The 27,511-nt window shown below is 45.1% G+C and overlaps 1 protein-coding gene across 1 annotated transcript in view; it reads right to left on the bottom strand.

Moving 5' to 3' along the window:
- SIAH3 (siah E3 ubiquitin protein ligase family member 3) overlaps positions 1-25,093 on the bottom strand; it is a gene marked incomplete at both ends in the record, with an annotated part of 43,036 nt that extends 17,943 nt beyond the window's left edge. The window contains one exon of the mRNA XM_082278824.1: positions 24,959-25,093. Coding sequence (XP_082134950.1) covers positions 24,959-25,093 — 135 coding nt within the window. The remainder of the gene's footprint in view (positions 1-24,958) is intronic.
- Positions 25,094-27,511: the final 2,418 nt, after the last annotated feature.

Genomic DNA, 27,511 nt, shown 5'->3' with positions numbered 1-27,511 from the left:
GCTCTTATTGTCTCTAAGTGATCAGATGAGTTTTTTGGAGTCAGTGACCAAATAGCCTCTAATTGTATTTTAGGAGATAGATCCTGCCCTGGGTCCCCAGCTGGTCATGTTCATGAACAGATAAAGGAAATAGCACAATTTTCTCCCACACTGACTAAGCCAGCATCCCTCATGGGAACTTATCCATCCCCTATTTACTAGGGGACCACTGAAAACATGGGGTATCTCAGTCTATTGACTACAGAGAATTACTCTGCTCTGTAGGGGCAGGTAGATAGGTAGCATCTCCAGGATTCAAGAAGAAAAGCACCACCTTGGGAAGATATAAAATCCTAGATGGCAACAAAGAGATTTGGAAACTGGAAACTCAGCAGCACTGAGAATGTGTCACAAGTGCAAACCTTCCCTGTCTGATGGCTGACTACTTGCCCAGCAAGGATTCTTCAGGTGTCTTACGAAGGCACTGAGCATTCTAATGCTTAGCCTGGCAACACATTAAATCCCAGCTATCCCTTGTCTGTTCCAACAAATAAATAACTGTGTTATACTTCAAAGTTGTGGATATTCTGCTTACAGGATCTCTCTGTACATAGCAAAAGGTGCCTGAACAAAGTGACCTAGAAAGGGACAGTTACTGTTTCCTCTCTCCAGTACATAAAGCCAGCATGACCAGTAGAGGGAAATCTGCTTTCTTTGTTCTTGTCCTCCCTCTTAATTGTTGTCATGTCTCCACCTAATGAGAATGAAACACTTCCATTGTTATTTGTTGGTGTTGAAGTTTACCACAAAGGCATATGGGTAAAAAACACAGCCAAAGTTGTATTTTACCTGTACACACATGGAAAGTGATGTATGTAGTACATGATGCTGTGGACTCTTTAAGGGCAAACATTCAGATTTTAGTAAGAGCCACTCAAAATATCTTTGAAGATGTGGACAATTCTGGTAGTGGAAGGCAACAGTCTATTGGGCTAGAGTGTCTACGATCTCAAAAAGAGAAATCTGGTTAAAGCTTTGTGTTCTATGTCTCAAAGTTGTGACATCACTGAAAGGGTTCAGAGACAACAAGTTTGATTCACCTTACCTGACATCTGAGGTTCACAGACATCTGCCCATTATCTAGTCAATACAGGACCTCCCAACAGTCAAAGTAAATAGCATGGATTCACCTCGTGATCTGCTTTTGCATCTGCTCTAGGCATGCCTATTTCTCTCCACTGGGTAAAATGGGGCTCTCCATCTAGTCAGGCATCTTCTATATTTGGCACCAGAAAAGAGCAGTGTGCAAGAAGGCAGGAGTCACTGAGAGTGTGGAGTGAAATCAAATAAGGAGTACTGCATCCGACTCGAATGGAATTAACTTTCTTCACAGAAGCCCTTCTGGTGCCAGACTTTGGATTTGTGACCAGAACACAAATCAATGTGTTGGTCAAAGACAAACATTTTAGTTATTGCTGAGAAGTTCTTGCACAACATCAAGGTTTCTGTTTATCACTCTGGTTCCTCCCAACAAGTTTATTGGGGTTGGTCGAGAATTTTGGAAGGGACACAGCCAGGACAGGTGACCCCAACTGATCAAATGCATATTCTGGAATGTCATATTCATCAATAAATTGGGGAGAGGGTATTCTTTTCAAAGTAGTCTTTGCTTGGAGACCGCCTGGACACTGGTTTGCTGGTGGGAGGTGGCAAGTGACTGTATTTGCATTACCCATTCTTTGTTTTCTCTCTTTTTTCTCTTATTAGACTGTCTTTAGCTCAAGATTTCAGTTTTTCTCACTCTGATTCTTTCCCCCATCCTGCTGGTGAGGAGTAAGCAAGCAGATTGCAGGTGCTTAGCTGCTGGACAGGGTTACCCCACCACAAAGGGCAAAAAAGCCAGAAGTGGAGCAACTGCAGTAGGAATAGGGTAACGCCATCTTTTGGAAATTAGTTTGTTTGTGACATCTGATGGGGAACTACAGAGGAGGGAAGTGGTGATTTACACCCCAGAGCCAGATGAGAATGCCCATATGAAAGCTTAGCGGTGTTTCTCTCCACCCAGGCCTGCTGTAGGTGAATGCAGCAGGAGAGAACTGCTCTTCTCTCTAACCCTTCCATATACATCCTTGGTGTGAGGCTGTCCCAAAACAGAGCTGATGTGGCCTGACCACAGGTACGTTCAGCATCACTTGTATCACGTGTATCTACTCCAATGGGCTTCATCCTACAGCTCTGCCCTTCCCTCCCTGCTGATCCCTCCCCACTCTGTGGCACATAGCTCTGAAACTCTCTTGACCCCACAGCCCACACAGACCCTGCAGCCTGCAACTTGCTGCCCATGATGTTCCCTGTACTTGCAGCCAAATCTTGGCCCATTGGCCAACACTGCAGCAACAGGGCTTTAGAACTTTCTCCCTGTTTCAGTTGCTATTATTATTTCACACAGCCTCCTCACAGTGTGGGAGTATCACTTTTACTTCTTTTTCTTTTACGTCCTGAGTTCTTTTACTCAGAGTTTGAATTGAGACTCGCAGGAGAGCGAGTATTCTTGTTTGGACTTAGTTGTTTGTTATATCTTATCAGTAACACAGCTGCACAGTGTGTGCCTCTTTGTTGGCAGGGTGGAAAATGACCGTGAGTTTTAATTTTCCAAGCTTTTTAAAGTCTAAACTAACCAATTATGAGATATGTTTTTAGTTACAATCCAATTACTAACTTTTCATGTTCTGCAGTGCGGTACTTTTGACCCAATGACAGAACATTCAGATTTGTGAAGGAGGAGAAGAAAGAAGACATAAATCCACACCCAAAATCCTCCATATTGTAACCTATTATTACCTATATCTTCTAAACCTAATTTTCTACATTTCTACATATTTCACCCAGTGATATAACTTTTAATTACACAGCAACAACCTCAGTGTTATCACACAATTTAGGAAACTTTTCCCAGGGTTTTGGATCGAATACAGTGTACTTCTGAGGATCACTGCCTCTCAGCACTGACAGGCTGAAACTCCCAGAATCCAGGGTTCCAATGTGGGAGCACCCTGGTGTTTTCTGACCTTAAGCTAAACTTCCTTATGACTGCTTTAACTTCTTGTCTGGTTCTGTGTGACATGAAAAGCTTAGGAACTCTGGAAGCCAAATGTGTTGTGCCAACACTTCTGCAGCTTGCTCTCGGTGCACTGGGTTTCTTGTGCTCCTCCACAGCACTGAGGTGAAGCTGTGATAGATCAGATGTGATGGGTGCAACCTCAGTGACCAGGTTTAGGAGACTCTTTCTGTATAAAGTGCACTTGTGGAAATGTGGCAGCCCATTGCTTCCAGATAAATGCAGATAAATAAGGAAAGACTGAAGTGAGTTGCCCTCCCCTGCCTTAGGATGTGATGAAGGACACAGCATTAACAAGCCTGCTTGCCGCCACGATAACATTTCTGAGCACGGAGCCAGCGCTGGCACCCTCAATGTCTCCGTTCCCTACCTCCTTGGAGACAAATTGACCCTGCCTAAGTAAGAAAGGACTTTCCTAATCACATTAGGATCAGTTTAGATGGCAGAGAGGGTAGCAAAATTAGAGCTTTTAAACCATTATCTCTTCTTAATGAACATCTGCGTTGGTACAAGCCCACGGAGAGTTAAGGAAAGCTGAGCTATGTCTGATCTCATTACAGCTTTAAAAAACAAAATATGTGGTGGAGAGCTGGTCCATGGCTGTAAGAAAACCATCAGTCTTTTTTTAAGTGGCAAGAAAGGGCTCTGCTCAAGCCCAGAGTGGCAATATTCTGATTCCTGATTTAAAAAATAAAATGATCTTTGATGCTGCAAATCTTTTCCTAGGTCCCTTATGCAAATTAATATATACACACATACCTAGTCAGGTAATGTGTCTATAATTTCATATTATATGTGTCATGCCATAGTGTTTTAATCCTGTTGTTTGCATCTTGTTTGATGCAGTAATTGTTGTAATATTTTACATAATCAGAATTAATATGTTGTATGGAGATGCCAGGGAGCGTGTCTGATCTGCTCGCTCCAACAGCAATAACTGAAGTGATGTTGTTATTGTACTCAGAGGGAAACGTGAACTCTGCAGAAAAACTGGACTGGATGAAACAGAATAGGACTGGATTTTGGCTAATGTCACATAGACACCTGTATGGCAGGTCATACAGTGGTCAAGTTTTACTCTGCAACGTTTCTCTTAAAAGCAGTAGATGGGAACTGTGCACATATTTCTTAGAAGCACTAAATTGTTTAAATTAGAAAAGACTTTTAATATCATCGAGTCCAACCATTAACCCAGCACTGCCAAGACTGCCATGAAAGCACATCCCTAAACACCACATCTACATCTCCTTTAAATACCTCCAGAGATGGTGACCCAACCACTTCCCTGGGCAGCCTGTTCCAATGCTTGACTACACTTCTAGGGCAGAAGTTTTTCCGACTATCCAATCTAAACCTCCCCTGGCACAACTTGAAGCCATTTCCTCTTGTTCTGTCTCTTGATACCTGCGAGAAGAGACTGACTCCCATCTGTCTCCACCCTCCTTTCAGGCAGTTGTAGAGAGCAACAAGGTCCCCCTGAGCCTCCTTTTCTTCAGGCTAAACATCCCCAGCTTCCTCAGCTGCTCCTTATCAGACTTGTGCTCCAGACCCTTCCCCAGCTCTGTTGCCCTTCTCTGGACAAGCTCCAGCCCCTCAAAGTATTCCTTGTAGTGAGGGGTCTAGAACTGTACACAGGATCCAAGGTGCAGCTTCACCAGTGCTGAGTACAGTGGTATGATCATGGCTTAACATAAATTAGAAAGAAAATAGGACTTCCTGCTGACTTATCAAAGTATAATTTACTGTTAAAAATCACCCTCCTTTTATGCATATGTGTACATAAAAAAATAAAACTCCTGCTCATCCACGCACCTGAACAATCAGTTCACTCCCCAAGTTCTCTTTGCACCACCCTAGCTATGTCTTTCCAAGGTGAAATTGCTGTGCTGGGAGCTAACCCTAACCAGCTGAAAAAGTCATTTGTATTTAGCTTCAGGACAGAGGTTACTTCCCACGCCTCTTTTATTTACACATAACCCACCAATCTTAGATGTTGATACTGTGCAAACATTACTTCTGCAACGCATTTATGTTGATGTTTGTGAGGGCATATGTGCTGCCTGCACACACACACACACACACACACACACACATCTCCTTCTTTCCTGCAATTTGGCAGAAACCTGAGTCTAATTTTGAAATGTCACACCTCACATATAATCCCCCAAAAGAGTTTGACATGCAGATCCCTTCAGCAGTCTGGTTCACAGCACATCCCTAAAGCCAGTAATATTGGTAACAGCCTGAGATGGGAGAGCAAAATATTTTAAGCCAGCCTCACCACTGAAGTCTTTTATGAAACTACTCTCTCCATCTACAGACATTTAATTGCTACCTAGCTTTTGGCCTCATTAAATTCCAGATAATTAATCCCCAAGTACTAGATTTTCACTCTGCCCCAAGACACTTCGACAGGTTTTCTTAGCAGTGGCCCTGAAATGATTATTTCCTGCTCCCAGTGCTGAACATGCTGTCTCAAGCAGTTTGATGCATGTCCATTAACAGCAGAACACTTGGCTATACTAAGAGCAAGAAAAAGACAGGAGAAAAGTAGAAACCTTGTACTATCATCAGTTTCTCTGTGTTCGGGTGATGAGAAAAATGCAGATTTGTCTACTTCCAGGACAATTACTCTGCTGCTCTCCAGGGAGCTCAGTCTGCAGAATGGCCAAAGAGCCAGGCTGAGCTCCAGAGCTGCTGCCATGCACCTTTCATGCCTTGAGATTGTTACCTGCCCATCCACAGGGAAGAGAACAAAATCCGTCCCTACATTTTGGCACTGAAACCATCTCCCACTTGGACTATCCATTCTCCATTTCTGATTCAAAGGTGGATAAATGAAATGAACACAATGTTTTCCCAGTTATTCAAAAGGAACATAAAACTTAGCTGCAATTTAATCCTAAGTAAATTCTACCACAGACTTAATTCAATCAAAACTTCTCTATTCCTCTTAAGTAATCAGCAGAAGGCATTTTTTGTAGGTCTCCCCTGCATGACCAGCACCAGCAGAGGCACAGCTGGAAGGCAGCATCCCACAGGCACTGCCCAAGCACTGCCCTTGGGGACAAACAGAGGCATCTTGCATGAAATTTGCACTTTCGCCCTCAGGCACTCAACAGTGTCTTCATTTCTTTCTATTTTGTATAACAAGTTTAGTACAATCTTGAGATGATGCAGCACAGACTTGAAAGTAACTTTCTTTATTTATTTTCTAGACTGCTTGGGCTAGCAAAACAGGCCTGCTAGGAGCTGGGACGTTCTCACAAAGCCCATGGACTTCCGGGTGAGATAAGGAATAGTGTTTGTGCTTCAAAGGACACCTTTTCCTAACTATAAATGCTATCAGTTTACATTTAATTTTCTTCTTTTTTTAGCACTGTATTGCTGTTTGTTGCATGTAACAGGTGCCTGGACTGATTATCTCCAAAACCAGGATAATTAATGGTTTTCTGTAACTTCAACATCAAATGTATTTTGATCAGCTTTAAAAAAAGTCCCCTCTTTCAGCTAATGGGAGGTGTGAACCTCTAAGTGCTGAGCCCGTGAGACTTTCCCTGACTTCAGAAGAGGTTTCATCTCTCATTCCACAAAATTACTGAGAACATCTTAATGAAAAAAGAAGAGACTGGAATTTTCTGTTTTCTGTGTCGCAGATCTTGCTTTAACTTAAGAAAGGCCTTGGTTTTTCCAGCTCTAAAATGCAGGTGACAATATTTATAAGCTGACTGGGAGTTTCTACTTGAGGGACATTTTATGGAAGCCTGGCTATTTTCCAAAGACAAGCACAATATTTTCCAGACCAATGAGCCACAGACTCCATGCTGCAGGTAAAAAAAAAAAAAAAAAAAAAGTACCAGAATATCTAGTCCCAGTCCCCTGAAACAGGGGCTTCAATATTTAATTAGAACAGAAGTAGCATTAAGGCATTTTAATTCTGCCAGGCTGGTAAGGCCAGGGTGAAGGGAGCAGAAAGCCCACAGCTGATCCCTGTGATATGGGGTAACCAGGGATGTTTCAGGAACCTGCAGGAGGAGATGCTCTGCAGGGAGAGCATTCTCTACCCTCTCCTGGATGGGGAAGCCAGCTGGATGGGTCAGGAGGTGACTGGGGGAAAAGTAAAATTGCAGTCTGGTGAAATGGGGCAGGAGCAGAATGCTGCAGCTGCCTGTGGGAAAGCAGTGGGGAGAGCTGGACTCTGCTGTGGGGGTAAGTGGTGTGTGCAGATGTTGCTGGCTTTTACAGAGTGCTGAAGCATCAGTCAGGAGGTTTGCAAGCTGGGGTGACTTTCACAAAGTCTCAGAGGGCAGAAAGTGCTGATCCAGCAGTCAAGATGAGCTGTAACTGCACCTGCAAAAGCTGGTAGGGAGAAGAGCACAGGGAAAAGGGGATGCAGAGGGAGCAGGCTGATGCAGTAAACACCAAGGGAATGTAAGCCTATTGCAAAGCTATACCTAACTGGTACAAACTTTGCTGCTATTTTGTTAACATTCAGGAAAAAGAAAACCCTGAGCAACGTCTTCCCAGCTTTCCCAAAGCCTTCCAAGGTAATCAAATGTAGCCTTTTTTTTTTTCTGCTGACAGTACCATTTCTAAAAATATCATATTTTGCCCATAGACAAGTGATCTCTATTGACTAAAGTCATTGTGTCTAAACCAGAAGACTTTCTAAAAGACATCTGGGAGCTGAAGTTATGGCCTTGAGCTTCTGGGGAAGGATCTTTGTTTTGGATTTGTGCAGCTTGACTGGGTAGGTTGCCATAAGAACCTCTTCTAGTTTTGAAGGACATGAATTTATGTCTGCTAGGCAAGAAAATTTCACTGTACCCTCACCAAATCTTCAACCTGTGCTATGTCAGTGAAGTTTCAAATAGGAGCAGAAATGGAATAGCCATTTAATTTTGTACAGTTTTCGTCTTGTTCGGGGAGTTACAGCAGAAGGAACACTCGAAGGACCACACTGTTGCTAGGTCCCAATGGGTGTAAATTCCCTTCCTAATTAGTATCTGTCAGTGTGTATGTATTACTTAACCCAGGTCTCTCACACAGAATGTGCTGTTCATGGTAACGGTCTCCTGTCCTTTGATCATGATGGGCCAGCAGCTTTCTGAAAGCTTTGGGTACCTGCTTTATCTACAGAAGAGTTGATTTATAGTTCGCTTAATGAACATTGTTCTATCACATATTGATTTTCTGTACATTTAATAGTTTAACTTTGAAATGATGTGAAGGCCATAACTTCATTAAGCCCATAAAAACAGCAAAATCCCCCAACATAACAAAGGAAAAAATTGTTGCTGACCTGCAGCTGGTGCATTCTCCCTCTGAGAGCCTGCCTAAGCATCACAGCCAGCATGTTCTCTGAAGTAATATTTCACATAGGTGAGCTCATAAGTGAGTTAATTAAATACCAAATTGGTTTTTGTGAGTGCATTTACTGGGCATGAAAAAATAATGCATCTCTGACATTTCCCTCTGTAAATATGTTTTAAATCATTTGTTGGTAGTTAATTACCATACTGCAAAATTAAGGCAAATAGATATATTCTGGATGCTATAAGGCAGCTGCTTTATGGCAATTAAATAACATCAATAGATTATGCTTAGATAAAACTTCTGGAAAATGAGGAGCATCACATAAAGGTATGGCATTTATTGGTTCCCTGGGCATAGCTCCTGGATTAGTGTAGGCACAGAAGATACACCCACGTTAGCAACAAGGGCAGCACAGAGCGAGAAGTAGGGGGCTGGTCTGCAGCAAGGTGTTTAACGCAGTTCTGGAGCTCGTGGCAGGAGCTCTGGCATGCCCCAGGTCAGAGAGAGTCCGGCTGCGTTACTTCTGTGCGTCGCAGAAGCAACTTCGGCATCAAGAAGGGAGCTGCTGGCTGAGCTCGCTGGCTTCTTTGCAGAGGAAACACGGCAGGAGCCGATGGGATCGGCTCACGTTAGCTCGGAGGTAAAGGAAGAGAGAGGCTGTTCTGGTCTGGCTCCTAACAGGTTTATTGTCAGAAGTTTCACAACCAGAACATGGCAATGATCTTAAGCTGGGATCCCGCCGAGAGGCTTTCCCTCATTTTCATAGGGAGTTTGAAAACCGCGGGGAAAGGGGAAAACAACCAGTGAGTTACAAGCCGGGGGAGGATACCATGTAACAAGAACCACTGGGGGAAACCAGAGGCGGGAGTTATAACAGAGACCCAGTGAACAACCGAGTAACCGAGAATTTTCCCGAACCGGGGGAGGTGGCTCGGACCCGGGCACCGCCCAGGGGGTGCGGCTTAGGCTTCTGAGCCGCCCCTCGACCCACCCTCCGAGTCTGTGTCCTGGGGAAACTCGATCCAGGGATGGGCTGGGATTGATTGGCATCTCGCTGCCCCAGCCCCGCAGTGGGCTGGGTCACACCAACAGGTGTTACATTTTGAAGGTGACCTGTCCACACTCCTTGTTTCCTGGCCGTGAAGTCTGGGGTGGTTGCTAATCCTGCAGAGCACCGCAGGTCACTTCCCACCAGGGTAGCAGCCATGTGTGAGCCACAGAGCGCGGATGCAGGCTTGAGACATCAGGAGGCCCTGCACCCCTGCTGTTTTTGTTCAGGGAAGGATTTACCCCTTGAGCACAAAAATTTATTTCCTTCTTCACCTTAGGGACAGTGTTTGAGGGGTAAGCCCATCAAAACAAAAGGCTTCCTGCTCTTACTCCTCTCTTTGCTTTACAACTAGGCCAACCACCTCCCTTTGGAGGTTTGGCCATGACACTGTATTGCATCCCAGTTGGCCTTAGCCTTACCTTGCACACTGAAAGTGAAGATAATGCATGAAAAAAATATCATATGGAACTGTGACAGCCTCACTACTCATTTGCTATGGTGACAGGTATCAGGAAAATTAAATTCCCTGCAGGACAAAGAAAGATCTTGTCTTTGAGTGTGTAGTACACATACATCTACTGTTGCCCAATATGCCCCTCCATTCTTGTTCAGCCCTGTCCTAAGTCAGTGCACAATACACCCTTGAATTTTCTGCCAGTTAAGAACCTCCTGAAGATCACTGAGCTGAAAACTTTTTTATTTTCCATTTGATATTTGGACATGTTGTATGAGAATTAACTCCCCTTTCCAGAATTAAAGCCCAGAGACTGGGTGGCTGCACAGCAGACACAGACTTCTGCTTTTTCTTCAGGTCTGGGAACTCATGATACTTAGGACTGAACAAGACACAGTCTTATCACTGTTGTGCACAGGGAACCACCAAGAAAACCCAAAGTGATGAAGACCATTTTTGTTTATCAGTGAAGATAAGGCTGGTGAATACCTCCAAACATTTATTTTTTTATCAGATCATCAGTGTGATGAAGTCTAGATGATTTATGATTGACATCCCTGGGGTCTTGCCTTCACCAGGGAAAAACACAGAGGCTGCTGCACTGACATATGCTTTTCCAGAGTACTACCTTCAACCTCGAACTAAGTGGCTTAATTTTACTCAGGTTGGAAACTGAAAAAAAAAAGTGCCACCTTTGCTGTCTTTGTTAGGGAAAAAGTCAAGATGTTGGCACAGATCTGTCCCCAAACCCCAATGCACGATGACAAGGGAGGTTAGGGGGCTGTGCGTGCCTTGTGCTGTCTACTTCAGACCATCATTTTCTGTCCACCTCTGCCTCCTCCCAAGGTGCCAGGCTGAGGGGGCATCCTCTGCCTCCCTCCTGAAGCCGGGCAGCGATGCCATACTGCGCAATGCTGAGGCGGCATGATTGCTTCATTCCTTCTCAGTGGTGGCTGCATATTAACCGTGGATTAATGAGCCCTCTAAGTATTACTTAATGCTCCTAAAATGCTTTATATTTTCTACTTACATTGTAATCATCATTAAGGGATTAAGGTAAAAAAAAAATGTAAACTTAGATGGCTACAGTTAAGCTTCAGCATTCTCATTTTGTTTCTTACCTATTTACAGCGGTGAGATCAGTAGTGTATCCTTTGGCCTTACTGACACCAAAAAGATTGGCAACTTCACAGTACTTATGGCAACAGCATCAGTTTTGCAGATGGGCCCTTTGCACACACACAGGAGGTTAACCTACACCAGGATATTTAACTATTTTGGCTTCCACCCCAAGCCACTTAACTGATATCAAGGAATATTGTCCCTCACCTAATTTACAGAGAGACAAACCAAAGACATGAACTCCTGCAGAGAATCCCAGCTAGACGATGGCTCCCACAGATCCAGGAGCATGATGGAGTGCTGCAGCACATGGATAGGCCTGTCAGGTTTGGAGGCAGATAGACCACACGGCCTTGGCAGGATGCTGTGTTGAACAGATCCTGTCTCCTGTGCAGGGCTTATTAGCTCAGGCGCAGCACCCGTCTGATGCATCTATTTATCCCCTAGGCTCAGCCTGGCTCATATCCAGCTCTGCTGCATCTCTGCTCCATCCATTCTTGCACCCCAGCTCCAAGACTTAGAGAAGCAGGAGACAGACAGCCTGCCAGGGCTGTTGGTATGCCCAAAGGCTCTGTTTGTACATGGAGGGGAAAGGCAGCTTTGGGTAGAGAGGAAAGCACAGCAAGCTCTCTGACACAGTTCCCTGTAACCTGGGCTCAGAGCACTGAGTCCCTCATCCCTGAGGGCTCTCCAGGGAGCTCAGGCTGACTTTGCCCATAAACTCAGGAACAGACAGATGAGTCTTGGGGAAATCTTGGTGATGCCCACCAAGATGTAGGGTTGTTCCCCATCAGGGAAACAAATTTTCCACAAAAACAAACCTAAGTTGTAGAACTTCTTGGCTGCAGAGGGCTGGGGTAGATTCTTGCTCAGCTTTTAACACTCAGCTATTTGCAAGTACTAGGTGGCACAGGTCTTCCTGGAGCACCTGAGCTGTAATTATGGGTCATCCAGGACTGGAGGAGGCTGCAACCCACTGCGTGACTTGCCTGTAGAGACCCTCAACATCCTTTTCCACAAAAAATAACTCAGAAGCTACTTGATCTGCAAGTTTCTTCTAAAAGCCAAGAAGCAAAAGTTACTATTACAAAAAACGCTGAAAGGCTGCTTTTGGCAGATTTTCCCTATGAGTGAGTAATGAAAAGGTTTTCCCTTTCCCAACATCTGCTTCATCAGACTGAGTTCTCTTGCTACTGGCTGTTCATTGGCCTCTGGCAAATTCAAGTTGCTTTAGTTAAAGCAGGAAATAAGCAAAATACCCAGACACAGCCTGGATTTATCTGGGAACTGGGATGTTCTTTTCTAATCACTGGTTTATTATTAAAAAATCATTAAAAGCTTATTAAGAGATACCTCACCAGTAAGCTCATGTTTGGCTGCAAGTGTAAATTATCTCCAGTTGCCTTGTGAAGCTTCTGGAGATTAAGCTGCTTTCAGATCTGTTTTCTGATAGAGCCTTCATCTTTTACCAACAGCCTGAAACAAAATTCAGTCTTTATAACCAGTTATTTACAAATCAGTGGTTATATTTGTGCAACCATTCATGACCTTAATATTTTTGAGTCTCTTTTAAAAAATATTTTCTATGGCAGATGAAACTCAGTAAAAGTTTCATTTTCTCTTTAAGCTGTATCATTTCCCTTGTGATTTATACCCTTGAGATTCCAGGCAGGAAGTGTAATTGGACAAAGGATTCCAGTTTGGCTGTATGGGGAGAACCAGAAGAAGTGATGGTGAGTTACTGCAAGCATTTTCATCTGTTTTCCTGACACAGTTTAAATCTTGACCTGGGCGTAGCATGAATTGTCTGCAGGTAGACACGTGCCTACTTGTAAGGAATGTGTTCCTGCTGCATTGCTGCCTTCTTTGAGTTTGCACTCTGCTGAAGTTGGCATGTGGCTGTGAAAAACTTGTATTTTCAGCCACTCCCTGAAGCCACTCACCTCTTAAATAATGAGAAGTTTAAACCTGGGTCGATGTCTTGAGGAAAATATTTTTATGGGACACTGCTTGACTCAACGGGGGTAAAGGCATCCCCAAAATTTGCCAGAGTGCTGGCAGAGAGGAAACTGAATGAGACAGACAAGATCCTGACCACATCACAATTATGTTGCAGGAATGTGAGGAGAGAAAATAAGATGTGAATGTATCTCCAAAGCCAACAAACCTGAAACAAAACATTTTTGAAGGACCTGTATCTTGGGCTCCTGTGAGATGCCTTATGGTGAAGCTTGCTGTGGGGGCCTAGGACATTTCTGATTCCAGGACCAACACAGCCACTGCCAAGGCAGCAAAGGAGAACATGTGCCTGCATTTCAGCTGTCTCTCTAGTCTGACATACAAATGCAAACTAATTCAATAAACCCACAAAGGCCTCTGAAATGGTTTGGGGTGGTGTGAAGACCAAGCTTTGTTTCCCCCTCTGCTGCTGCTGCACCAAGCCTATGAAAGCCTTTAAAGGGCCAACCAAGTCATGGGGAATGGCAATATTTTACTCCAACAAGGCTCCCCCAACAAAACACAGGTCACCTACAGACTTCCATACTGCAAAACATGAGCTGGCCTAAAAAGGCTAGACAAGTCAGCATTTCCTCACCAGATAGTGATGCTATCTTATCCTAAGTCACCAAAATCTGTGCCACACCTCTGGCTTTCAGTGATAAAAGACGAACAGAAACAGACTCCACTGAGCCTGCGAGCAGACCCAGAATCCAGTCAGGGAACAGAAACGACACTACCTAAGTAACCTCTCTGCTTTTTGCCTCTTTGCACAGCTAATTAACACAGCTTGCACATCCAAAAGTGGGTCTGAAGCATCAGGGATCCTGCCATAGGGGGAAAGTAATCATGAAGCAGTTAGTTGAATAAGCCCAGGAAAATTTTTTTCTGCTGTAAGCCATCCCATAAGGAGAATGAGAGGAAGATTTGTCCCAGTGGATTATATCCTCCATGTGACTTGCTCCGTATTATTTTCTCCACTCAGCATTCTTTCAGAACATGTTTACACTTGTGCCTTGATGCAAAGTCTTTTCTGATAGATGTTGAACAATCTGTCTTCTCACCTTCAGGGTTTATTTAATATTGCTTGTAATTACCAATAAGGGTGCTTATCCCAAAGCATATTTTGGAGTATGTCTTGCTCTCTTTTGCCATCCCTCATCTGCCACAGTGACCTCCTTTCCAATCCAGACTGATTTAATTAGCTGGTGGTGTCTCTGGGCTTTGGCCCACCATGTGGATTTGCATTTGTGATGAGTTTAAATTACCAGACACTCATGTAACTGGCATAGGTCCATGCTTTTTCACTCGTGTCACTCCTGTGCTGATCCTTGTATTCCTGAGTGTGTCCCACATGACCTTCTGTCTGCCTTCTTCATTCTTTTCAGATATATTTTTCTGATATTACTTTGGTTTGGCCATTGTTGAGGCAAACATTCAAAGATTGCTCACGACACCCTTACACTGCTGCACCTCCCTGTTCACACCAAATTTTGGTTTTATACAGTATTGCAGGGTCAGAAAAATTCAGGTGGGAAGGATTTCTGGGCATTGAGTTGTCCAACTTCTGATCAAAGGACAGTCAATTGCAAAAACAGGTCAGGTTGCTCGAAGTCCCATCAAGATCTCATCTCTAACGACAAAGATGGCAGAGCCTCTCTGGGCAGCATGTGCTAGTGCCTCACCACTCCCATGGAAAGGATTTTTGGCCTCATAACTAGTCAAAAATGCTTTGGTTTGTATCTGGTCCTTGTTGTCCTTACAGTGTGCATTAGTGGGAGGAGACCAGCTCTGTTTTCTCTATCCAATCCCATTAGTTAACTGTATTACTTTCCCAGGCTGAGCCAGCACAGCCCTCAGCCTCTCCTTGTCCAGCCTGTGCTCCAGCCTCCTGACCAGCTTGGTACCCCTCAGTGGGCTCACTCCTCTGTGCCAGTACCTTTTTTGGGGGTAGGAAACCCCAGAGGGACTCAGCAGTCTGGATGTGATCTCACAAGTTGCACTGCAGCTGGTTTGCAGTCCTGCTAGCACAGCCCAGGATGAGGCTGGTCTTTGCCCCAAGGGTACACTGCTGGCTCATGTTCAGCTTATCTACCAGGCAGGTGCCCTTTGTCCCTCTGTCTTACCTGGCAATGGTATCAAAATCCATGCTTTATTCACTTACTTTGCCTGAAATTCTCTGTCAGCAACTAGTCCAAAAACGAATTCCCTACTTTTTTTCCTGGTGATGAGTTCCTTCTAGTAGAAATAAATTGAAAGCTCTCAGCATGCAGTTATGTTGCCAGACCTTTTTTTGCTATATCTGAAGTCTCCCTAAAATCTCTCTTTTCTGGAGTGGAAAGAAAACAGTCTTACCTGAACCTGTGTTAAATAGCGAATATAATATTTGGTGTTACTGTGCCCAAACTTCTGGATTTGTCTTAAGGAGACAACTATCCTGCTTGGTTTTCCTTTTGCATGTGTCAAAGGAACTGCAGGGTATCAGTGGGGTTCATTTAATTTAACTTCAGCTAGACAAAAATGACTTATCCATCCCAAGCTGGTCTTCCAGCTTTGATTGTTGGTGGCAAGAAAAACAGTCTTTCTTTGAGAATGAGGAATCTCACCGATCCTAGTCTCCTAAGGATGTTGCACCACAGAGAGAACCTCAGCTCTCAGGCAGTAAAAGCAGGGAACTCACAGTACTGCCCCACAAGCAAAGCCTGGCTCCCCTGTGATGTGCCTTTTCATACCAGGGGAGTCCAACCAGCAGAGATAGCACATCCCTGTGTGCAACCAGGCGTCCTCAGCTGAGAAGACATTGGAATACAGCACTCAGGCATCCCTTCTGGGGAGGAGGATGTCTTCAGTCTGCCCTGCACCCTTCAAAAGAGGTGGCTAAGTTTGCTGAACTTCAGCAGGTTTTTCATACTGTCTTTTGCTGGATCGAGTTTGATAATTTTCAGAATAAGTATGTCTGAGTAAGTGTCTGATCCTGCAACACATCCATATTTTTCTACCTGTGCATGTGCTTGCCACTAAACCCCTGAGTGCTCCTGCTGAGGCTGGGGTACTGCCATGATCACCCCACTTGCCACCATCCTGCTGTTCCCATTTCAGCCTCTCATTTTCACAAAGCCTGAAGGTGACTGTAGCCATCCCCTTACCCCAGCTGTCCTATGTAATCCCTGTGTGGTGGCCATTTACTCCATTTTTATGCTTATTACTTTGCTTACTTTCCACATGGTGGTTCCAAAGAGTGGAAGAACATTTTCATCCTCTGCTGATGTGGTTTTCTGCTCTGTAGCATCCGCCTGCTTGCTCATCTGTAGCATTTGTGTTCTGCACAAGGAGATGTTACCAATTTAATATTTTTTTGTCTTATTTATGCTCCATTTCTCTGTTTCTCTTTACATTTCAGCTGGCATTTGATGTGAAAGAGTGTGTGATCTTGTGTTTAAAATATTCACAAGGACCTGTGTCTCTTCTCAGCTGTGCATTTACTAGGGGCTGATGGGCACTTCATCAGCTACTCTGAACCCTAATATTTCCATTTGTGAAATACTAAAGCTGTTCAAATGATTTATTTTTTACTGGCGAGGCCAATCTGGAAGTGAAAAAGAGTTTCAGTTTGGACCAGTTCAGAATGAAATTGCTCTGGAAGAAATGACTAGAACAGAAAGCACTGCATCTGGTATGGAAATAGGTGGTTAATTTCTTCCCAAAGTTTTTTCAAACATTTCTTTCTTTTAAAAAAAGAACACCAAAATAAACCCACAAAGTACTCAGAGCTCTCTGCTGTTCTCCTCCAGTGATGCTTTCACGGTATTGCTGAGACGAAAGGGGAGAGCTAAAGATAAATCCATTAATGTTATATAAGATGCTCAGAAATGCCTCTAAATAAATAAAAGTACTTCCAGTTGTACACAGCACATGTGTCAGGAATCTATTGGCAGTGCCAAGATGCTCTTCCCTCTTTGGAGAATGCTGTGGGAGAGCTGAGCAGGAGTACTGCAGGTGGTTATTAACAGCAGGTCACCCAGAGCAATTTTCAGGAAGTCTCCATGCACAAGTGAAATTTTTCCATTCAGCACAGCCCTCAATAATCCCAAGGGGTAAGAGCTTTGTGTGAGGTTCTGAAACACAGCTGAGCCACTGCCCTGCCCAACTGCTTGCCCTTGCAGCATGGAAGCAGAAGGGATGTGTGCTTTGGTACACTTTGGCAGTGCACACATAAAACTGCCAGCTTAAATCCCAGCTGAAAGTGGATTTGCTTCACCACACCAAAGCAGAGGGAAGATACTCTCTTCTGGGAGCTGGTGGGATCATTTCCATGGCTCACTATGCTGGGTGGACAACAAGTGCTGTGGCTCCTTCAGCTGGACCCGCTTGCTCAAGCCCCCGTCCAGTGCATGATGCCAATTAAGTTTTGCAGGCATGTAAAGCCCTTGCTCCCTCGCCAGCTGCATCCACGGCTGGTGACACAATATTTCACTGCTTTTTGTAGCTCTCCTCATCTTTTTGTAGCTCTCCTCTGCCCATGACCATGTTAAAATGAGACTTCATCTGTCAGTAGGGACATTGGTGGCATCAAGGATTGAATGATTGTGATTTCTTCTGAAAGAGCTTAGAGGAAAATAAGACATCCAAAGTTGCAGAGAAGTTAGTGATGCTTTCCTTTCAGCAGGAGCAAGAAAAGGCCCAAATTAGGTTACTGAATGACAGAGGAGGAGAATCTTTTGCTTTAAGACTTTGGTACAGCAGGGAATGGGCAGCATGAAAAGGAACAATAGCAGAGAAGAAAAGATACTTAACAAAAAGAGGCAAGCTATGGAAAGAAGGAAAAATAATGCAGTCTGATAAAGTGTTTAATGTCTGAACATCCATGCTTTTTATTTCCAAATACACCACATGCATACAGAGGTGGGCTGGAAAGTTGCTGTCACATTCAGCTAGAGCCAAGTGGCTTCCCCCAGCTTCATCAGAAGTTGAAGTGGCTCAGCTCTGCTCAATTCTGTTGCAAAAAATCACAGCAAAAGTAGGCCCAGTGTATTGCCTAAATCTTGTTCAGCTCTCCACAGGAATTCCCTCCTTCTTGGTGGCTCTTGTGCTGCCTGGCATCCACCTCCAGGGGCTCCAAAGAGAGCCATGGCTCTGTACCATGCTGTGCCATGTGCCAGTGGCAATACCACAGGAGGTGCCAAGGGCAACCCATCGTGGTCATTGCTCCCATGGTCATTGCTCCCACCATGCCAGGGGACCAGCAGGCTTTGACACCCCAACCTCATGCAGCCAGAAGAGCATGGCTGTGTCCTCCCTTGCTCCTCACTTCCTCACCCAGTTCCCAGTAAAGCTGCATAAAGATGGTCTTCCCCCCACTGCCACCCTGTGAAATTATTGCAGGATTCAGTTTTTATCTCTTGTGCATTCAACTGAGGGATGCCAATTGCCTGTTGTGAGGGGAAGACTTTGGAGGTGCCAAAGGAGACATGAAGTCTCAACTCTGAGCCAGGCAGAACAAGAATTACGGGCTTTTAAACAACATAGGAAGCACCAAAGTCCCAGGAAGGCAGGGCACAGACACAGCAGCTCCTCTCCCTCATTTTACCAGAGCTCTTGGGATCCAATGTACTTTCTTTAAACTCAGTTTCTTGGATTACTTAAGATTTCTTGGATTACTTTAAACTCAATTTCTTGAATTACTGTAATTACTTCTCAGATTGTTTCTGAGAAGAAAAATGAAGGTTTTATGTGTCACCCAGCTACATATGCTGGGAGTTCTTTGGTACCAGGTGAGAATCTTAAGAGTTAAACAAAAATTATCCTCTCTGTAAATTCTGACTTTGAGGCAAAATTCATGGGAACCTGACCTAGGTCATTTCAGCACCTGAGACTTGCAGCATATTCAGTGAGACTTGCAGCATCATATCAGTGTGATTTCCATCTGCTGGGAAGCAGACTGAGACCTTGCCACTGATTTAATGTAATCAAGGCTTATATTAAAACACCCTTTCTCCTCTGCACCCTCTGTGTTAGTCACAGCAATCCCTTTGGGACAGTATTTCTCCAGAGAGAATTACCTGGGCTAATGTGTCTAACCTGAAGGGCTGCACTGAGAGATTCCTAATATAGTGAGCCATATCACAGTGGGTGGATTACAAAGCAATATGTGGCAGTGCCTGAAGGCCACTCCTCACCCTGCTGTCAAACATCCTGTCAAGGGGAGAGGCATTTCTCTAATATTAAAATAACAGCACTGTCTTCCATTGATAACATCTGACTTTAAATGTCCTGCAACCAGGTCAGATTTAATATAGAATCAGAGAATCCTAGAATAGTTTGAGTTGGAAGGGACCTTTTAAAGGTCATTAGTTCAACACCACTGCAATAAGTAGGGACATCTTCAACGAGATCAGGCTGCTGAGAGCCCTGTCCAACCTGACCTTGAATATTTCCAGGTACAGGGCATCCACCACCTCTCTGGGAAAACTGCCAGTGTTTCACCACCCCTATCATAAAAACCCCTTATTTGTTATATCTAATCTAAATTGATCTTCCTTCAGTTTAAAACCATTACCCCTTGTGCCTCAAATTCACTCTCAAAATCAAATGTGGGTAGGAAAGGACTCAGCACTTGCCCACTCTATCCCACCTCCAGAGCTGTAGCATAACAGGCAGGACCAGTTAACAGCGGTAATTAATTTTCCACAGTGGATTTGGGCTGGGAGTAGAGGAGAAGGAAGCCAGAGCCTATTAAAACAGAAACTTCTGAGGTGGAGGCTCTGTCCCTCCCTCTCCCACAGAGACATGGTAATTGTTATTCTGTGTGACCACGCAGAGGCTCGGAGCTGTCCTGCTTTGCAGCGCGCTGGGAGTGAAGCCTGTGCTGCCCTTTGCCGTCGTCCGTGGGTCGTGCAGGTGAATGGGTCTGCAGGCTTAAGGTTAATGGCTTACTGGAGAGAGGGGTTCCTGGCACCAAGAAGCAGCAGGGAATGGAGAGCCCCCAGGGAGAGCTGACAGAGTGTGCTGTGCCTCCCCTCTGCAGGGCACTCTCAAACTCACTTCTCAGGACAGACCGAGGCTTCCAGGGTGCTCAGGGCCAACTGGAATCCCTTCAAACAGAGGCAGGGCTGAAGTAGGGGTGACAAAGCACTGCCTGCTGCTATCCACATCCCTACAAAAGGATTTTAAATCTGAGGTGCCCAGTGCTCACACAGCCCTGGCCCACAGCTGGGATGGAAAACAGGCACCTTACCAGGAGCCTGGGTTTGCAGGCAGAAGAGCGTTTCACAGATTCTCTCACCGAAGCTGTCACAATCCTGCTGGACACTGGGGCCAGACACCACTTTGTCCCCAAATCACAGCCCTGCATGGGAGACTTGTGGTTGTCTGGGCTGAGACAGTGGCACAGGACATCTGGGGGTTGTCAGCAGCAGGTTTTAGAGTCGCTCTCCTCCCTTGCACCAAATAAATAGAGCTCATGGGGGTCTAACGCACCATAGCACTTTAATCCTCCTGGGGATAAAGTGGATTACAATGCTATTTGGCTGGCCCCTGCATGCAGAGACAAACTGTTGTAACAGGATTCAAATCCCTTCCCTAAGTCAGAGCAGATTTGCTTGTTGCTTTGAAAACTAGCTGAAAGACAGTTTGGACCCATAAATTGTGTTACAACCCTTTTAGAATATAAGATTGAACTATTTTATGACCTTGTTTGAATGTGCTTTTTTGGTAACTGGACAAGTTCCTTGAAGCCCTGCAGAGGTGGGGATGAGGTGGGGATTGGTGGTTTTACTGTAAACACACTTTTTTACTATTTACAAGAACAGTTTTCACACTCCCCAAAGAGTTAAAAGTTGTGTGTAAAAAGCTAGTAACTCCTTTAATGAGGAAGATCTGTTTCACCCAGCCATATGTAGCATCTCATGAAGCATCAGCACCTGTCTGGGATGTGATTGCACTGCAGTCCCCTGCTGTGTGAGGCTGGTTATTGGGACAGGGACTGATGCTAAGGAGTGAGGAAACGCACACCCCCCCCCCCCCCCCCAACTTCACCTTCTTCCCAGTTTGCGGTTCTGGGGAGAATTGCTATTAACAGGGGGAAAATGTACAGGAATTCACTGAGCCTCACCTGTGCAGGATCAGAAAAGCCTACCCATTTCTTCCATGCACGTGGAGCACCTTAAAACTTTCTCTGCATGCTGGGACCTGCAGCCAACAGCATAAGTGTCGCTCCTTTAATCATTACGGCCTTGGAGGGAGCAGCCTCTTGGCTGGAGAGCTCTGTTACCTGGCTGTGCCTCTCCAAGGGAAGATGTGAGGTTGACCACATGCTTGAAGGAAGACAGGTTACAAAGTAATGGATATAATATGACTGAGGACAAAGGTGACCTGTAGAAGTGTGGTAAATAAGTGGTTTTCTCTGCTTGGCAAGTGAATTTTGATCCCAGCGTAGCACAGCACTGTAAGACACTGCTGCTATGTCTGGGAAAGCTTTGTGGGAGGACAAAGAGCAGAAAGCAGCAAGAGGGACAAAGGTTCTGAAACAAACACCCCCTCCCATTCATTCTCCTGCCAAACTGACAAAACCAAGGGGGACAGTTGCAAAATTGTCTTTCCTTCTTAGAGCCACCCATGTCAGCCTGTCATGTGCAGGGAAAATAGCAGCAGATCAATAGAGGTGTCTGTGCTGATACTTTTACCATCTTGCCCTTTAAGAAACACAGAAATGTTCATCAGCCTTCCCTTTTAATGAGCCTTTCAGTGGGAAGAAATACACGGGTTTCTGTCTAAGTGTGTGCTTCACTACCAACCTCTGGACCTCTCCTAAAAGAAGAGATAAGTGATGGGCTCTGGTCACTGTCAGAGGTCCAGGCTGTGATGATGATGACAGCATTCTGGCATAACTTTACAGGAGAGCCCCTTTGGTCTGGCTGCAGCTCTGTGACAGCAGAAGCTGGTGCAACCTTCCCTGGAGGGTACCAGATCTCCCCTGTGCTCCGCTGCTCACTGAGTGCTTTCCGTGGTGCCAAATCTCTGACACACACACGTGATCACCAGCCACAGATCCTCCACAGTGTGAGCTGAATCCCACTACCATCCCTGAGCACTCCCTCGGGTGGAAGGAGTGAGAATAGAGGTCCTGCAGCAATTTGACTTTAATGAAATTATGTGCGTTGGCACTGATTGAAGACCTGACCTGTGTGAAGGATGTCAACGTGCATAATCACACTGGAGTGTGATGCCTGCCATTTATCATTTGCCCCAATCAGCCAGGAGCCCCCTTGCACCAGTGCCGTGGAGATACAGAATAAAGTAATCCCCTTGCAAAGGGCTTACAGTTCTGGATAAGCACAAACATTTAAGTCTTGAAGAAAAGGGAGAGAAATGACATTGCTCCCAGCCCTTGTTTCCTAGCAGGTTTGTATTCATCAACCACGAACCTTAATACAGTTTTCACTCCACGTGTCAATTGTTAAGATAGATTTGGGGGCTGTCAACAAAATGTTACAGCTGAAAAGACCCAGCTAGAAATAATAGACTACAAAATGTCAAAGTAGTCATCACACTGTAAACCACCACAGAGGAATAAGTGTGGCCCTTTCACATTTCATGGTCCCTTAGATGTCTTTTGTGAGCAACCACAGCCTCCCTGTGCATCCCTGGGAGAGAAATTGGCATGCTGAGGAGCAGGTTCACCTGGGTTGACTCTGACACCAGTTTTTGGACACAGTGCCTTGCTTGCCCAGAGCCAGCTGGCTCCAGTTGGCCCATAGGCTGCTATGGGTGGACAACTGTTTGTGTCATGCTGGGCACAAAGGGACTCGATCCCCACATCTCCTCTGGATGCTGCCACAAAGTGGTGATGCATTCCCTACGCAGCTGGAGGAAAGCTGAACACCTGGGGAGCATATCAGAGCTAAAGCCCACTGTATTTATGTGGCTGGATGTGAGCTGGGTAACTTGGGACCACTTGCACAGCATGTTTCACTCTACAGTCAGAGGGGTTTATCAGAGCAGAGTGTTTCTTGTCAGCTTGTTCGTCTGAATGGTGTCTCAACAGGCTCCTGTGGAGACACCTGTGCCATTGGGTTCCCAGTGCAACCTTCTCAGGGGAGCAATTCCCACCCAGGTCAAGACAATTCTTACTGGGGCTTCACTGACACCCCAGACCTTTTCCTAGAGGGTCCTGTTTATTTTCAAGAGAGTTTTGCTTCCAATGCCTACATTCAAATGCTGCCAAGGCAGTACTGAGATTGTTCGTCTCTCTGCCAGGCTTTGGGTCTGAGCAGTGGAGAGCTTGGCCATGGGGGATTTTTGTAAAATGAAATGCCCTATGTGTTTAACACAGCTGCAGCTCCTACAGTAACAAACCTGCAACTCAGCAGGACCTGAAATTATAAACTTGAGTCTAGTCTTAGGTAACAGTGGAGCAATAGTCACCCCCATATGTGCTTATGGGACCTTATCAGACAGTTCCACTGGCACTGAAATTGTGTTGGGATCTGTTGTGTGTTGACAGTCTTTTTTCTGCTCACTTTTTTTTTTTTTAATAATTAAAATAACAATTAAAATAAATGAAAGTAGAGGGAGACCATCACATAAAAGGGGTTGAGCACAGAAGAATTCACTTACAAAATCTCCCCGTGCACTTAGGAATGCAGCTATTTCTTTTACCCATTCAGACAACCGGACCTTTTCAGATAATGACAGGGCTGTGTGTTTTTAACCTATCTTGTGCGGACCCTGGTGCCGGGAGTCGGGAGCCTGCACGCAAGCGGTTCATCCTCTGGGAGTGCCTGCCCCAGCCGGCAGTGCTCAGAGCAGCCTTGCGGGAAAATCCTCCCGGAGCCGGCACCCTGCTAGAAACCATCTCTTCCTTCCTGAGCACAGCCTGAGACGGGAAAGATGACTGTGGGAAACATGCCCTTTTTTTGTGAGGTGATGCTCTGAAGAGGGATTTACCCCATCAATGGACGTCCCAGGGACCAGGAGCTCGGGAAAGATGCTTCCTGCAAGCCCTCCAAGTACCTCACAGGGACTCTTGCAGAGCCAAAAATAAGTTGTCCTGAATGAAATTAATTTCTGAGCTTGCACCAGGATAGCGGAGTTACCTCACAAGTCAGGTCAGCAAGGACTTCTCACAAAACAGAAGCCACTTCATTAAAGTTGGTCATTCACTAGTGTGATAAAGTAATTAAAGCCTCCTGATTGCTTTCTCCCCCTGCTGCTCCTTCTCTACTACAAACATGAAGGCTCTGGTATAGATGGAGCTGTTGACACTTTGTCAGTGAAAATTCAGAACTGTGCAAGTAAAAGAAATGTTTTTATGGGGACTATAAATAGTTTCGCATTAGAGCAAATGTATTCTCCCTCCTAAAATAGATTCACCTTGCAAACAGCTTAAGGACAGTTTCAGCGCCAGAGGAATGCCTTCAGAGTCCCCTCAGGAGACAGAAACAGCCGGTTTTCCCCTGAACGAGCAGACAGCAGTAGAGGAGATCCCTCTGCTGCCACCCCCCCTCCTCCTGTTCCCCACTGCCTGGCAGCATCCCTCTGTGCTGGGGTGTCAGCCTGGGAGACCACACAGCATCCTTCTACTAAAAAGGGACGTTAATTCATCCAACCAACTTTTCCAATCATTTTTACTAAATGCTTGCAACATGCATGCTCATTATGTGGGTGAAATTGATGAGGGAACTTCGGGGAGGGGGAGCCGCGACTTCCCACGGTCACTCGGAGCGGTGGGTTGCTTCTCTCTTGCTCCAAAGGGAATCATGCATTCAGACAATGCAAACATCCTCTCCGCCAGGGCTGCAATGTGTTAACAGCACTCTCCCCTTGCTGCCAGAGCATAATTTCATTCCCTGTGGAGAATCGCGGGTGCCGGTGTTGGGGAAGACGAGGAGATGTTAGAAGAGAAAATATATTTTTAACTCACCTTGAGGCTGTGTGTTGGGTTGACGACGCAGACAAGTTGCCCGGCAGCTGAGAAAACCCTCTTTGCCTTGTAGTGCTGAAACCGCAGGTGAATAAGATCTAACACAGCCCCAAAGCACTGGGTGAAGAAAAGCATCACAACTTTTGGCGTTGCTGCTGCTGCTGCTGCTGCTGCTTCTGTTGCCGCTGCTGCTGCTGCTGCTGCTGGCAGTGGGCAGGGGAAGCAGCCGCGGAGCTCTGGAGTCCTTGAGCCCGGGGTGGGAGTGTAGTCGGCGAGAGCTACTCTCCGGCACAGCTTAGCATGCCTTCATATTCATCATCAAAATAAGACGGGAAGAGGCTTGCAGCAGCGGGGCGGCCAATGGAAAGGACAGAAATGTTATCCTTGAGGTCCGGAGACAGCCAATAACAAATGCCTCCCCTCCAGAAACTCCCTGATGAATAGAGCCTGGTGGAGAATGTATTATTGAACATTACCATACATCAGCACATTGCATTTATCTTGTGATTACAGCCAGTCATACGTAAGGCTGTGGAGATATGCAGGAAAAATTGATTGCTTAACATCTCCATTTATTAATTGCCTTAATTTAACAAAGGAGCGCTTGGATAGCAAAGCTACATGTAAGGCGTAGGGAAGGACCCCTCCAGTGAAACTGTGAGAAAGTAGCAAAAATAGGTTAAGCAGACTATATTTTACTGAGGGAGAAAATTTGAATGTGCAAAGAGAGTTACAGTTCCTTGCAGGGGTTAAGCAGAAGTAGAGCTTGCTACATAAATAGATTCTCGTCTGTGCTTTCACAGGCTTCAATTTGGATTTTCACTGCTCTGAAGTTTTCTAAATTTTATATTCTGCTACTTCACAAGGGTCCCAGCACACAAATAACATTTTTCCCATCATTGAAAATAGGAGAGGTCAGGTCTCAGGTCTGGTGTCACTTAGAATAACTCCATTTAGAGACAGCAAGGTTTTCCTGATTTACACTTGCTGGTGGATCAGGTCTGTTGGACACAAAACATGGTAATTACTGGATGCTGGAACTATGGGAGCTTAAAAAGGCACAGAGCATGCTTCTAAAAATAATGAAATACGTGATGCATGAGAGCACACACACACAGAGAAACTTGCACCGAGGGAAAAGTGGCTTCTAAATCAACACAATAATTAAACATGCAGAAGGCTTTTGCTTGTCATTCATCTGCATATCGGTGAGCAGGAAATTATGAATTAGCCATTAGATAGTCCTAGGCATTAAAAAGGAATTAGGGACGTGCAACAAAAATAAACATGCTTTTAGGTATTATTACCAGTGCGTATCTCTGTTGGTGGGCAGGGATCCTTCTTGAGCCATTGAGTCTCATTAAACTTGAGTCCCCATAACCGGGTTTTCTGGGAGGTGACTGCGCTGAAGCAGCTGAAGGAATCAGAAAGCACATTCATTTCGTGGGACAATCCTGTGTGAGATGTTGCTCTGCTTGTTAATAAATCAAAGTGAGTTAATTTAATTAGCTCTCTGCCAGAACTTCCTATCAGGGTGCTATTTAGGCTTGCTAGCTAAGTACTCAGATGGCTTATTTAGCCTTGGTAATCCTTTTTCCCTTCAAAGCAGAACAGAGAAAAGTAGCTTTTCTTTGATTTTTTTTCTTCTTTTTAATTGTGAGCCCCACGCTGGGGGTGAGGCTACTGCTGTGGACAGAGCAGCCCCCGTACAGCGCGGGAATTAGCCTGGGACTGTATTGTCAAAACTGCCTCTTCCTAAATCAATACTGCAATCCTGGCTCGGCCAGACTGCAGAGAGGCTGTGCATAAAAAAAAAGAAAAAAAAAAAGAAGGAAAAGAAAAAGGAGGCCTGAGTAGATAAATACGTGAAAATTGCGAATGCTGGAACAGCTGATTACACAACCCCCAAAAAACATTAAGCATTGGAGGAATATATATCCCTCGGTCCTTAACATTTGGTTGTAAATGAGGAGATAATTTTTGCAGTGCTGAGTGACACTTTGAGAATATTTTCAGACAGACTTGAGGACAAGTGAGTGAATCGATCTGCTTAAATGTATTCTTTCTCTCTCTGTTCCCAAAGTAACTGTGAGCATCCAGCTATTTATTGTTTGTTTTTTCCTGATTTGTAGTTGGTAGCTGCACAATTCTTGATACCAGGAAATTTCTGTCTGCAAGTTACCAGTCCAAGTACTTGCCATCAAAGCCCTAAATGGGCTAAAGCTAAGTAATGCTATTTACACTGGTTATTGCCACCCGAATCCCTGGAGATCATTTCTGTTTGACTATTGACTAAATGCCTAGACTTGGGGGAGCACCACTATATCCATGGGCAGCAGAGATGGAACCCCCATCCCTGCTGTTCTGCTAACCTCAGGGCTCTGGCAATTCTGTGATCCACTCCTCTTGAGACCCAGCTGCCTCCCAGGGTTGGCAGGAGAAGTATCCCTGACCCCACAGGCGCATAGGAGCATCTTCAACCTGAAAATGCATCCATGCCTCTGGGCTGGTGCACAAAAAAGGTTGTTGTTCTCCAAAAAAAAGACCACATTC

Source organism: Coloeus monedula (assembly GCF_965178545.1).
Source record: "Coloeus monedula genome assembly, chromosome: 3".
Taxonomy (NCBI): Eukaryota; Metazoa; Chordata; class Aves; order Passeriformes; family Corvidae; genus Coloeus; species Coloeus monedula.
This window is presented reverse-complemented; position numbering and strand designations above follow the sequence as displayed.